At 45.3% G+C, this 14,183-nt stretch overlaps 2 protein-coding genes across 2 annotated transcripts; both read left to right on the top strand.

Moving 5' to 3' along the window:
* Window positions 1-8,025: 8,025 nt before the first annotated feature.
* On the top strand, window positions 8,026-8,556 carry LOC119647223. Its single transcript, XM_038048057.1, has 3 exons — window positions 8,026-8,232; window positions 8,326-8,495; window positions 8,540-8,556. Exons 1-3 carry the CDS (start codon window positions 8,036-8,038, stop codon window positions 8,554-8,556), a joined length of 384 nt encoding a protein of 127 aa, XP_037903985.1. The 5' UTR covers window positions 8,026-8,035.
* A 7-nt stretch (window positions 8,557-8,563) lies between these two features.
* LOC119661692 lies at window positions 8,564-9,368 on the top strand. Its single transcript, XM_038071138.1, has 2 exons — window positions 8,564-8,712; window positions 8,770-9,368. The coding sequence occupies exons 1-2, from the start codon at window positions 8,579-8,581 to the stop codon at window positions 9,356-9,358; spliced, it is 723 nt and encodes a 240-aa protein (XP_037927066.1). The 5' UTR covers window positions 8,564-8,578; the 3' UTR covers window positions 9,359-9,368.
* The last annotated feature ends 4,815 nt before the right edge of the window (window positions 9,369-14,183 follow it).

The raw sequence follows: 14,183 nt of genomic DNA, 5'->3' as shown, positions 1-14,183 counted from the left end.
GCCTTCCGTTCTTCGCGTCCTCCTTGAGCGCTCCGCTCTTGCCAGTTCCTCTTGTTTTCGTTTGATGGCGGTGTTCACCGCACACCAGTTTCCCTCCGATTTCAACATTTCCCCGACGATGTTCTGCGGGCTTAGAGTGGTTTTCAGGGAGTCTTCCAGACTCCTCCTTTCTGAGAGAAATCGTGGACAGTGGAACATAACATGCTCCGGGTCCTCAGGTGTGCAACCACATTCAGGACACAAGGGAAAATCATCCAGCCTGAATTGGTGCAGGTACTTCCTGTAACCGCCATGTCCTGGCAGGAAATGCGTCAGATGGTAGTTAATCTCACCGTGTCATCGCTGGATCCACTCTTTAATACGGGGAATCAAAGTGTCGGTCCAGCGACCCCTCTGCGAGTCATCCCACCGTTTCTGCCACTTCTCCAGCGACTCCCGCCTTGCCGCCTTTCGGCATTCTGCATCCTTTTCAAGAGGATTCATTTTCCTTGTCTCGTACAAGCAGCGTGTCTCACTTGCCAGAATGTCTATCGGGATCATTCCCGCAATAACACACGCTGCCTCGCCTGATATTGTTCTGAAGGCGCTGCACACCCTTAGCGCCACTAAGTGGTAAGTCATATTCACTCTCCTACGATTACTCTCACACGCTAGTGCTTCCTTCCAAACTGCTGCCGCGTATAATAGTGTTGAGGGAACCACTCCGACCACAAGTAATTTGTGACTGTATCTTGGGCCTCCAATGTTAGGCATTATCCGCGCTAATGATACGCTGGTGTCTGCCGCTTTCTCACAGGCATAGTTAAGATGTCCAATGATCACCCCTAAGTATTTGATAACCGGTTTCGGAGTGATGATGTGACCACCAACGCGAATATTAATCGTATTCCTCTTCCTACGATTGGTAACCAAGACCGCATCCGTCTTTTGTTCCGCAAGGTCAAGCTGAACCATCTCCAGCCACGCTTTTATGGCGCTAATGGTTTCGTTAGCGTACATTTCAACGTCTTCAGGTTCTTTCGCGACGACAACCACAGCTAGATCATCTGCGAAACCGATTATCGTGGCCTCCTTTGGCACGGGAAGGACAAGGACCCCATTGTACATGACGTTCCACAGGAGAGGACCCAACACTGAGCCCTGTGGTACTCCTGCGGTGACGGTGTACTGCTTGGATCCCTCATCCGTGTCGTACCACAGTGTCCTCTCCGAAAGGTAACTGTTGAGGAGCTTAGTCAAGTAACTAGGGACACCCGTTTTAGCCAGTGAACTTTTTATCCACTCCCAGCTTGCGAAATTGAACGCATTTTTGATGTCCAACGTCACTACGGCACAGCATTTTTTAGACAACATTGCGTCTCGAGCCAGCTTCAAAACAACGTCTACGTCGTCGATCGTTGAGTGGGCTTGACGAAGTCCAAATTGTCGCTCCGATAGTCCATCCTTGTATTCGATGATAGGGAGCAGTCTGTTGTAGATGACCCTTTCGAGCATCTTTCCTGCCGTGTCGATAAGGCAAATCAGTCGGTATGATGATGGGTGTCCTGGGTGTTTATTCGGCTTCGGGAGCAAAACTAGTTTTTGCCTCTTCCACCGGTCGGGGAAAACTCCTTCTATCATGCATGTTTCAAACACGCTGATAAACCAGTTGGATCTGGTCTTAACAGCGAGTTTAAGGGCTCTATTGGGAACAGCATCCAGACCGTTGCGTAAGTTCCTCCTCAGTTACCGCAGGTATGGTGTAGACGTCGAGTGCTCGCTTGTGTTGTTTGCGCTCCCCTTTATCCTGGGGGAAGAGCGCCGTCACGATATCGAGCAGATGATGCGGGCAGGTCAATTGTGGTGTTCGCCCTCTGATCTTCTTCATAACTATCCTGTACGCTGTTCCCCAGGGGCTTTGGTCTGCCTCTGTGCAAAGCTCCTTGAAGCATTCTCGCTTGCTGGTCCGTATAGCCTGCTTAAGCTTACCTCGAAGGTTCACATATGCTAGCCGTTTCTCCTCGAAGTCTGGTGTTGCTCTAGATCGTTGGCAGATCCTTCTAGCACGAAAACATGCATCCCGTAACACCGCGATCTCTTCATTCCACCAATAGTTTGAGCGCCTTTTTGCGAGAACTCGTCGCCTCGGCATAGCAGCGTTGCATGCTCTTGTTATGCGTCCCAAAATTTGCTCTACCTTTTCCGTAGCCGCACCACCGGGACTTTGGCCTCCCAATAGCATCTCTATGAATGCATCCTCCTCAAGCCCCTTCGCGGACCAGCCCCGGTTTCCAGCCTCACGGGAACACGTATCGACGCATGGCCCATATTCGATCTGGAGGAAAATCGCCTGGTGGTCGCTGTGAGTATAATGCTCACTGACAAACCATGTCATTCTCCTCGCCAATGTGGTACTCACATATGTCAGATCGACTATTGAGCCCGACCCTGTCCCACGTGGAAGTGGAAACATTTCCCGTGTTGGCAAGCACCAAATCTAGCTCCGCGAAAGCCTCGAGCAGGATACGGCCCCTGGCGTTCGTAGTGCGACTGCCCCAATCAACGGCCCACGCGTTGATATCACCAGCTATGACCTTGGGGTTTCGACTTCTTCCATCTGAGACTAGCATACCTAGCATTCCTTCGAATTCTGTTATCGTTGCGCTTGGTGGAGCATAGCAACTATATATATAGATACCAGCTATTTTTGCCCTGACGAATCCAACTTCTGGAAACTCCATCACTTCTTGGATGGCCTGATTTCCACACGCCCATATTGCCGCCTTGCCAGTTTCATCTGCAGTCCAGGCACCGCTCTTATTGTTGCGATAGGGCTCGCTGATTATGGCAGCTTCGATTCCCTTCTCATAGATGGTCTGCGAGAGAAGGTCTTGCGCTGCCTCGCAGTGGTTGAGGTTGATTTGTATGAACCTCATTTTTTTACTGCATTCAAGGCTCGCCTAAACACTGGGCATCTGCTGCTGCCTGCAACGTGCCGACAGTCGACGCCCTTTTTTTCCTTGCAGAGCATGCATTCAGGCTCAGCCCTGCATTCCCTGAACATATGGTCTTCTCCCCCACATTTTCTGCAACATTTTGACCTGTCACAGTCACCGGTGCATTTAGCCGCTATGTGGCCGAATTCCAGGCATCTAAAGCAGCGCTTAAGGGATACCTGCTCCCTGAGTCGGCAAACGACCCAACCTATTTTTACTTTCCCAGCCGCCAGCAGTTTGAACGCTGCTTCAGTTGGTAAGTTTATGGTTGCCGTTTGCGTGCCTCCGTATGCCTTCCTCAGTCCCCTGATTGCGGAATCTTGCAAGCCAAGTGGTCCGAACTGCTTTTCTAAGGCGTCACGGATATCCTCCTTGGTCGTGATTTCGTCAATGTCCTTACATTCTATGACAAGCTCCTGCTTTCTGGCCCGTACTTGAGCTTCTTCTCCTAAGGGCTTCTCCACCTTGCCGAGGAAATTTTCCACCGTTTTGCCCGGAGACTTCTTCAGCTCCAGCATCAAGTCTCCTTTCTGGGAGCGTCTGATTCGGCTAACGTTTTCTCCAAGGTCCATCAGCTCAGGATCGGATTTGACCTTCCTAAGGATATCGGCGTAAGTCATATCCCCTTTTTTGGAGATGATGATTAATTCGGGCCGTAATCTTCTTTTCTGCGTCGTATTTTTCCTTCCATGTTTCGTTGGTCCCTTTTGAAGGCTTTGCCTCCCCTGGGTCAATTGGAGCCGGCGCCGCAGTTTCCACGATGTTGGTAACTTTGTTTCCCTTGCCCTTTGCCGGTGAGAGGCCTTTTTGCCTTTTCGCGTCCTGTGAGGATCCGAAAGAATCGTTCGCGCACTCTCTACTTCTCTTTTCAAGTTTACCGCCTTTTGGATTTTGAGGGGGTGTCACTTGTGTTGCCTGTGTGACGCTTGATTTCTTCGAGGCGTTTTTTTCTTCCTTGGCACCATTGCATAGTACCCGAATGGTACGGACGATGTTTTTGATGGTCTGGTGCACGTTGAGTTTATTCTTAATAAATTCAGACAACTCTACTATTTTACCTCCGAGTAGGGCAAACGATGATTCTTCCGGACTCTGACATAGCTTCTCCGCTTGGTTTTCACATTGGGCGCTTACGTACTTATTAGCCTTCCGAGAGCTTCCCTGATTTCCTTCCTTCATCAAGCTTGATTTCGGAGGAGATCGCACTATCGTCGAGCTTCTCTTAAATGGATCAACCACTAAGTCCTGCGACATGTTTCGACCAGGTGTAGTTGCCCCGCTATGGGCTAATAACTGACCAGTTTGTGCCCCACCTTTTCTTGGGTTTTGAACAGGCGTTCTCGGAAGTGATGTACTCCTTTTAAATGCCTCTTTCTCCAGGCTACTTGTAGTATTTGATGCAACGGTGACCAAGTAATCCACCTCCGAGGCACTGCAGTCGAGGGATATCGACGGCCGGGAGCCGGCTTGCCCACTCCCTGTGTCTGTCTGTCCGTCTGTCCGTCTGTCCGTCTGTCTGTCTGTCTGTCTGTCTGTCTGTCTGTCACACTCGATTTAATCGGAAACGGCTAGATCGATTGTCACGAAAATTGAGTGTATGTAATCTGGTGTTCCCTTTACATGCAGTAAGTGGCGCCATCTTGTGTTGAGTTTAAGGGGGGGCTCCCCATACATGTGAATGGAGGGTGCAAATTTTTTTTCACAGAATGTAGCCATGTGGGGTATCAAATGAGGTCTCAATTAGTACTTTTCGAAACTGGTTCAATATTTGATATTGGGTGAAACATAGGGGAGTGAGGGCTCAAAATATGATCCCCAAAAAGTGCAACAGGTCTCGTTTTCAGAAACTAGCCAACCGAAAAATCTGAAAAAAATCACAGTGGTGCATCTCTACGAAATCTAGGCCTCAAAATATATCCGGTTGCGATATTTGCACAAATAAAGTTAATAATAGTGTATTTCCACATTTTAGAAATTTACCCGGCACCCCCCTTATGTTCATTCCCGGAGTTCAAAACGCGTGTAATGAAGAACATAATGCACTGTTTGGTCAAGTTTGAAGAAAATCCAACTGTTATTAACAAAGTTATAGGGGGTAAAACATCACAATTTTTCGTGAATTTCGTGCACTCTATAACCTGCATGACGTCATCATCACATATCAATTCGTCAATACCACAACGAAATGAGTTGTTATGAATTGGGTCGCATGTTGTATTGGAAAACAGAATTTCTGTTTTTAGTATTATTGTTTCTCCCCGTTTAAACCTTCTCTGAATTTCCATAAATATTTCAAGACCAAACTAGACTACCTAGACATAGACTAGATATTAAGTTTTGTTACAAATTAAATTTCCGAACGCAACGATAATATTTGACATTAGATTTGACAACCAACTAACATGTCAATCCATCCTGCTGCACTTTAGAACACGGAAAGAAGTATTACGATATTGTGTTACGATATCTATGAGTGCGCGAGAACTTTCTTTACTTTGGCGATCCTTTGTGATAGTGACATTCCAGGAAATGTGCTCTTTTTTTTGATATTTTGCGATTGTGACACTATTGCTAAGTGAGCGAAAGATTTTCTCACTTTGATTATTTACGTCGCAGTCAATCAAATGTGCGAACAGCTACCTCACTGCTAACCGCACTGATGACCAGAGAGAGACAGATCAAGAAAATAGTTGTATTGCTATGTCAGAATTGCGTTATTTTGTGAGTGATAATGAAGTAGGCAGGCTTAGAATGCAACGAGTTCGTGCACATCAAACACAACAAAGCAATCACGACATAATGAAATTGATCGAATCCGCAGACGGAATGCTCCTGTGATTCTTGAATGAGCTGCATTCCACTATGATCCGGCAATTGATTATAGTGCCGACAAATCGGTAACAATTGGGGAAATGAAAATAATTTGTAAATATTGTAAGGCGTGGTGTTGTGCTGGAGGCAAAGTAAAATTGCCACAATTGCTCCCACCACCAGCTCCTTTACGATCTTTAATTTCTGGGATTGGAAATGATTCTAAGCCCTTTTTGGCTAACATTCAGAAATATAACAGCTGTTCCCAGATGATATCATTTGGCGCTACACATATTATACAGGACAATTTCATACCCACTTTCAAGGTATTATATACCAGAATATTTTTTTATAATATTCAATATGTTCTAAAATGTATGTATCAGAAATAATTCATCGACAAATTTTTAAAAATTACAGATACAAGGACAAATTTATCATTTATTGGGGACACTGTTACCAGTACCTGATGCAGATTATCAATTTTTACAAATTTATTTTATGGGCAATTCAGATGTGGAAGTTGATAATCGTTTTGCTCACAATCCAGCAGTGAAGAGAAACATTGTCCATGAACTACAAATGTTTCTTCATCAGAATAACAATTTAGTAAACACGTTTAAAATAGCATTGGATCCGATGCCATCTGATAGCCATAATATTATCATTCGAGCTGACAAATCGATTGAGGCAGTACGAAGTCTGCCGGGTCAGCTAGTTCTAAAGCCGCTTAAAGCCAGGGTGGTGTGCTCGAAGATGCTTTTCGCGACCCGAGTTTGGGGAGAGATGTTGCAGATTTCAGTTAATGGTAATAGACTCAATGCCGTAAACAGAAGGATAGCCTTCAGGACTGTCTCAGATGATGCAGCCTTCACCATTTCGATAATCATGTGGATTGACAGCTTGGTAGATGAGATGATGAAGATATACATGCGATGATAATCTCTCTCTCCCTTATCGCAGACGAAAAACGTGGAAAAGGAAAGGTCTGTAAAGAGATGGTAAGAGTAGTGAGGACACTCCGGAAAGAGTCGGTGGACTCACAGGCTGATCGCTGTTATCAAGGAGTGGTTAGAGTGACAACAAGGTGAGGAGGTCAACTCTAATCCTACCCAGCTTATCACGGGGTTTGGAGGATACTGCCAGTACCTGCACAGATTTAAACTGGACACGTAACCCGATTGCCCAAACTGCTATGGCGTCCCAGAGGACCCAAATATATTCTTCCACTCCCCAAGATTTGTGTAAGAAAGAATCAACCTAGAGGAGACTAGGACAAATGCTGGTATCTAGAAAAGAAGATTGAGATGCGTTCAACTCCATGATCCAGAACAAACTACGAAAAGCGGAGCAGATGCACACGGTTGTATGCGCCGCGTAGAGAAGAAGGTAACCAAGCTAGAATGAGCTGATTCCATCCTTAGAAGTAATACCTTACGGTGGTTCCGCAGAGCAAGGGGTAGCCGACGGTGGTTTAATGGGTAAAAATCCCCCACGCTGGAGGTTTCCACCACCTCAAAAGAAAAACAAGGCAAAAAACGGAAGCTCGACACTTCAGGTATGAAAGATTTTGTTGATCTTCAATGTAATAATATTTGGGTACAGGCGCAGGAGATCTACTCAACGATATTTTCAGGCGGGTTACTCAGTATAACTGCCATCCGATCAACAAGATAACTCTCCCACTGTCGAGCGACAGCTAGTAAAAATATATAATTTTCCCAATAAACCCGGATACCCAATTGCCTTTTTTATAGAACTTAACAACCTTTCATCCCGGAAGCGTTGAACTCCGACTCGTTTTCGTCTTCATATAGAACGCATTATATAAGAACCAAACCGTCATTAGCAACAGCAACCAAGCACAAGGAAGTTAACTTTTATATTGTTTTTACCACTCATAGTGTCTTAGCCAAAAACTGGAAATGACCAGATCGAATAATTCCCTGCTTGCTTGGCAGATTCACATCATTCGATGTATGGGGAAAACCCCCAAATAAATTGAATATGTCCATGTAAGACTTTTTCCCAGATGCAGGGAATTCACCCAACTCTAGCACGGCTTATCGCTCATTTAGAAGATCTTGATTCTGGAGGAGTGACCCCATCAATACTTCGTTTTGTTCGTAGATGCTCTTTTTGTCCAACTGCAATAGAATCGCTTAGTCACTAGCGTACTTTCAAACCAATATAAATAGTCGAGAGAAAGCCGGTGAGGTAGTTTTAGCTGAACAGTGAGCATCAGCAGCATGTGGAGGTTGCTCATTCTCTCGCTGTGTCTTCTGACCACCCTAGCAGCCAAATGTTCGTTGAAATTTGCCAAAGGTCGGCCCGGTATATTTGTCCAGAAGTTCGGTTCAAACCGTATCATTCTGAGTGTGAAAGATGGTGAAGTCTCTTGGGATAATCGTGCCAAAATTGAAGGTTACTGTCCTGGCGGATTTAGGTAAATTTACAGTCTGCAAAGCCTAGATTCTTGCTTTACAGATTTCCTGATCTACCAAAAATTCCTAACGATAATTGACTCCTTTTCACTTAGAAACTACGCGCGTCATGGAAGTGACTATCAGGCGCACCTTACATTCTCATGTACTAATTCTCTTGATGTACGTTATCAGAGAGATGATAATAACGGTGACATAGCCAGAAACGATGGGTCCCTATCTTGTACCACAACGTCAAAATATTACGAAGTGCGAATTCCTACTTGCAAGAATAAAGGCCTGGCATATGGATTTTTCATAGGAACCCAGGCAGTGGTTCTCGCTGAGGTGTGTTATAACCTGGACTTAATGCAGACCCAATATCTACATTATATTATCGGCCCACGTAGCCCCGTCGTTGAGTCCCAATCGACGAATGGTTTTGTCAATGTAACGCAATCTTCGGTCGATGTTTTCATTGACAACAGCAACTTGCAGGATCAGTACGTAGCTTCCTTTACATGAATTTATCTTAAATTAAATCGTTCATTCAATTACAGGACGGACTCTCTAGATCAAGCGGTTTCAATTGCATTTCTTCAAAATCTCGATGAACGCCTATATAAATTGGATGACCTTATATCCCCGTCGAAATTCTGGAGAGCCTTCCATCCTTACTTCAAAGACTTCATCAGTGTGAATTCAATCCCTTGGTGGAAGCCCTTGAAATATTTTAACTGGGGATCATTAGAAGATGCCATAGTTAGACTATCAAAAAACGAAACATACGATGTCTTCGCAGGCACTTCTGGTAATGTCGTTTTTCTAAGTAACGATAAATGTTCAGATCCATATCCACTAACATACAAAGTTGAACCGCATGATCGTAATATACCATTATATGTTTGGAACTACATAAGAAAAAAGGACCTCACTGACGACGGTGTTGTGGTGATTGGGATAAACTCACCGTTCTTCGATAGTCTAAGTAAAGAAAATATTATCTGTGAGGATATTTGTGATAAGTTACCCTGGTTTAACCAATTAAATAAAAGGCGGAAAATGCCAGCTCTAGGTTTTCTATTTTGCTGCAAACCAGGGGAGGTAAAGGATAAATTAGATGGTTTTCCGATCATTCAAAATTTGTAATTTTTTCAAAATAAAAAAAAGATTCTAAAAACAGGATGTGATTACTCAAATACACCTCCCCCTCGGACACCACCTTGTCCTGATGGTAGTTTACTACTACACAAAGGGTGTCCAAAAACACCAGAAAATGGAAACAGAGGATTGTAACTCCCCAAGTGGTAAGAAGTCACAGACTTCGAGTCCACCCGCGAGGCACGGGTTTTGCAGGCCTCACTTAATTCATGTTCCCCCACGGAGAAATCTCGGGCCCTACACTTTAATGGAAAACCTACATCCGATGTCTACGGTGCGGTCAGCCAAAAAGGATAGTGCAGCAACTCCCTTAATGAGATGAACTGGAAACCTGACTACGACCGGCCTGTCGGTGATATTGTTGCCTAATTCTTCCAAAAAACCGGGAGAGGAAGGAAACTTTAGCCACAAAAGAGAAGAGACTTGTAGTGACCGCGGCTTCGTGACGGGAGCGGAATCTCATTCTTCTCTTTCTGAATTAATTTGCCCCAAAGAATGCATTTTATAATATGCACTCACCACAATGTTCGCCGCAGATTGCACATTATTGAATGCATTCGGGCGAATTGATTTTGACAGAGGGGAATAATTTGTCACATCCGTAGGCGCACGCACATGTTGCTGCAACATGCCCTCCAGAGAGTTCAAGGCAAATAGCAGCTGCAGAGCGGTTTTCGGGAAAAACAGCTGCTCGGTGGCGAGGAAAGTACCGCTGGACTGGGGAGTCAAATGAAGAGTGTCGTCGTGGACGGTGGTCGCGGGAGGAGATTTTTTAAAGGCACGACACGTTCATCTCATGAAAAATTACTGGAGTCGGATATTTTGTGGATAGTTGGAGACAAGTGGTAAAGGAAAAAGCCTTGTGTGTGCGGCAGCGAATGACGGAAATACGCACCTATGCATTTCAATTCCTTTTTTTTCAAGCAAAATATGAAAATTAGAAGGAAAGTCGGCGCGTGGAGAAAAACAGTGGGATTGTGGGCCAATTAATAGGTGCGTCAGACCATTCCACCCTTCGAGAAATAAATATTTCGGGCACAGCCAGCATCAAAGGAAACGCCATTTGCCAGTGATTCAGAAAGTCTGTGGGTCGACTTTTGATTATTGCGATTTCGCTTGAATCCTATGAAGACAGACGCGGTTTTCATAGGTGATAAAAACGGAAGTTGCTTAGCGACATAACGTTAATGAAAGCATTCGTTATTGTTTTTAATGGACATATTCGTATTTTATACTTCATCATCATCATCAACGGCGCAACAACCGGTATCCGGTCTAGGCCTGCCTTAATAAGGAACTCCAGACAACCCGGTTTTGCGCCGAAGTCCACCAATCCGATATCCCTAAAAGCTGTCTGGCGTCCTGGCCTACGCCATCGCTCCATCTTAGGTAGGATCTGCCTCGTCTTCTTTTTCTACCATAGATACTTCCCTTATAGACTTTCCGGGTGGGATCATCCTCATCCATACGGATTAAGTGACCCGCCCACCGTAACCTATTGAGCCGGATTTTATCCACAACCTGACGGTCATGGTATCGCTTATAGATTTCGTCGTTATGTAGGCTACGGAATCGTCCATCCTCATATAAGGGGCCAACAATTCTTCGAAGAATGGTTCTCTCGAAGGCGGCCAAGAGTTCGCAATTCTTCTTGCTTAGAACCCAAGTCTCCGAGGAATACATGAGAACTGGCAGGATCATTGTCTTGTAAAGTAAGAGCTTTGACCCTATGGTGAGACGTTTCGAGCAAAACAGTTTTTGTAAGCAGAAATAGGCTCTGTTGGCTGACAACAACCGTGCGCGGATTTCATCATCGTAGCTGTTATCGGTTGTGATTTTCGAGAAATTATCAATGGTCTCAAAATTGTAGTCTCCTATCTTTATTCCTCCCGTTTGAACAGTGCGGTTTGATGTTGTTGGTTGGCTAGTTTTTGGAGCTGACATTGCCACCATATGCTTTGTCTTACCTTCATTGATGGACATCCCAAGATCTCGCGCCGCCTGCTTGATCTGGATGAAGGCAGTTTGTACATCTCGGGTGATTCTTCCCATGATGTCGATATCGTCAGCATAGGCCAGTAGTTGGGTGGACTTAAAGAGGATCGTACCTCTCGCATTTACCTGAGCATCACGGATCACTTTCTCGAGGGCCAGGTTAAAGAGGACGCATGATAGAGCATCCCGTTGTTGTAGACCGTTAAGGATTATTCCCAGCTATTATATAGTGGATTGGACGGAGTGAATGGTGGATATTCCAATTTTGATAGTAAGGTTGCGGTTGTTAGCTAGCATCTTGCGGGTAAAAGTGGCTCTACCGCGGAAGACGATGACATCATACGTGCTGGGGTTGAAAAGAATTTTCCAGGAATAGAGGAATTTGTTTAGGGTAAGGATCCTGGTATTGATGCGGTTTTGGGCGGATTGTCTGCTTCGGGATGAAGTGTAGAGGATTAAGTCGTCAGCGTATTGTATGATTTTGATAGCTTGTGGGGAGTTGGTAGGGTGCTGGAATGGGATATCGACGGTGTACAGGGAAAATAATGTTGCTGACAGTGCTGAGCCTTGGGGGATGCCTGCAGGAGGACTGCATGGGTCAGATAGGGTATCGTGGATACCGACTAGGGATTGGCGATCGGACAGGTAATTCAGAATAAGTCTGCATAGTTGCGGGTAGAATTTGAATGTGTGGGAGAGTTTATAGGTGAGACCTTCGTGCCAGACCGCGTCGAAGGCTTTCTGGATATCGAGGAGACAAGCGGTGGTGGGGATGCTGTTGTTTACTTGGGAGAAGATGTCAGTTTTGAGGACTAGGAGGGCGTATGAGGTGCCGCGGCCACGCCTGTTGGTAATCTGGAACGGGGGAATAATGGTGTGGTCGGTGATGTGTTGGAGCATGATATCGTTGATGACATACTCGAAAATTTTCGATGTCACGTCGAGGAGGGAGGTGGAGCGGTAGCTGCTCGGGGAAGCTGTAGGTTGTTCCTTTTTTAGGTTTTGTGTAGAACAAAACCTTATTAAAATCGGTTTACTGTCTGTCTGTCCGTCTGTCCGTCTGTACATCTGTCCGTCTGTCCGTTTGTCCGTCTGTACATCTGTCCGTCTGTTCGTCTGTCCGTTTGTCCGTCTGTCCGTCTGTTCGTCTTTTTTTTTTTGAGTAGGTGGAAATCTTCAAAAGACACTGTCCTGGACACGCCAGCATGTGGGATTCTTACCCACTAAAACCTTCTTACCCCTTAAAACATTCCCTCTTACTCCGCTGGATAGCGAGCTTGAGGTTCTTACGAGCTTCCTTATAGGCATGCTCCTTTTACCCTTGATCGATCCTGCCTATTGCCCTCTAAGCCGTTCGTCTGGCTCTGTGGCAAATAGATCGAAAGCTGGCAAGTTCACAATTCCACCAATATTTGCGTCTTCTAGTGGAGAAAGTATTAAAGCACGATCGGACCGATCGATGCCGCTAGTGCATGCCTTCGCGAAGTATCCAAACATTAGGCATTTGAAGCACCTCTTTAAAGAGATCCGTTCCCTTAGCCGGCAACCTTCCCCACGGCCAACAACTTCTGCGCTGACTCCACTGGCAGTCGCAATGTGGCCGTCTGAGTACCACCATACGCTTTTCTTATGCTCACGATAGATCCTTCGCTGAATTCCTCCAACTTGAATTGATGTTCCAAGGCAGTGCAGATCTCTTCTCTGAATGTTACCTCATCGAGATCCTTGCACTGGATATACGAGTAGATCTCATGTTTTTGGGAACGAACCTAGCCGGCGTTCCTACTTTGGGCACTTTGGGCCCTTCTGAACTTTTAGTTCCGTTTGTTGGACTGGTCGAGACTCCTTTTTTCCTTTTTGGGGGCTGTGGATTCCCCAAAGCTTCGCCCTCTTTGTCTCGCACTCGCTTACTTGATTGAAGATCAATGACCTTGTGCTTTGGTGTCACTTGGGTCGCCTGTGACACTGTTGGGGCTGGGATGTCCGGCTTTTCCTTAGGCTTTCTTACTTCTTCCTGGGACCTACTGTAAAGCACCCTGATAGCTCTCACCATGTTCTTAATGGCTTCGTGCACATTGTGCTTGTCCTTGATGACTTCGGACAGCTCAAATATTTTAGTCCCAAGCTGCATAAAAGGTAGTTCTTCTGGGTCAGGGCTCTGTTCTCGGTAAGTCTTGGCCAGATTACTCGTTTTACTGACTCCTTCGCCTTTTTCAATTACTGAGCTCCCATGGATTTTCTCTTTTACCGGTTTTGGTATCGGAGGCGATGGTAAAATTGATGAGCTTCTCCTGAATGGAATGCTGCTGGAGTACCTCTTTATCAAATCCGTTGGGTGTCGAAATCGCCTTTTTTGGCCAGCTATCTCCTTTTAGCCCATCATTCTTTGCCTTTGAATTGGTGTTCTTGGCAGAGTTGTGCTTCGTTTGAACACCTCCTTCTCCAAATCTAAAACACTTGTAGTATTAGATGTAACGGTTGCCACGTTGTCCACCACCGAGGCATACATGCAAAAGGGGGGTGTAAAATTTTTTTCATCAAATATAGTCATGTGGGGGATCAAATTAAAGGTCTCGGTTAGTACTTTTCGAAACCGGTCTTAGTTTTGGCATTTGTTGAAAAGGTGGGGAGTGCGGGGAGTTGACACTGATCATTTCTATAAGGAGGCCATTCTGAGAAACTATATAACAAACCGAAAAATCTTGAAAAAATCGGGAGGCTGCCACTATATGGTGCCTGGGCTCCGAAATACCTTCCATACCGATATCTGTTCAAATAAAGTTAATAATAGTATATTACTATAATTTTTTGTAATTGG

This window comes from Hermetia illucens, chromosome 1 (genome assembly GCF_905115235.1).
Source record: "Hermetia illucens chromosome 1, iHerIll2.2.curated.20191125, whole genome shotgun sequence".
In the NCBI taxonomy this organism is placed as follows: Eukaryota; Metazoa; Arthropoda; class Insecta; order Diptera; family Stratiomyidae; genus Hermetia; species Hermetia illucens.
This window is presented reverse-complemented; position numbering and strand designations above follow the sequence as displayed.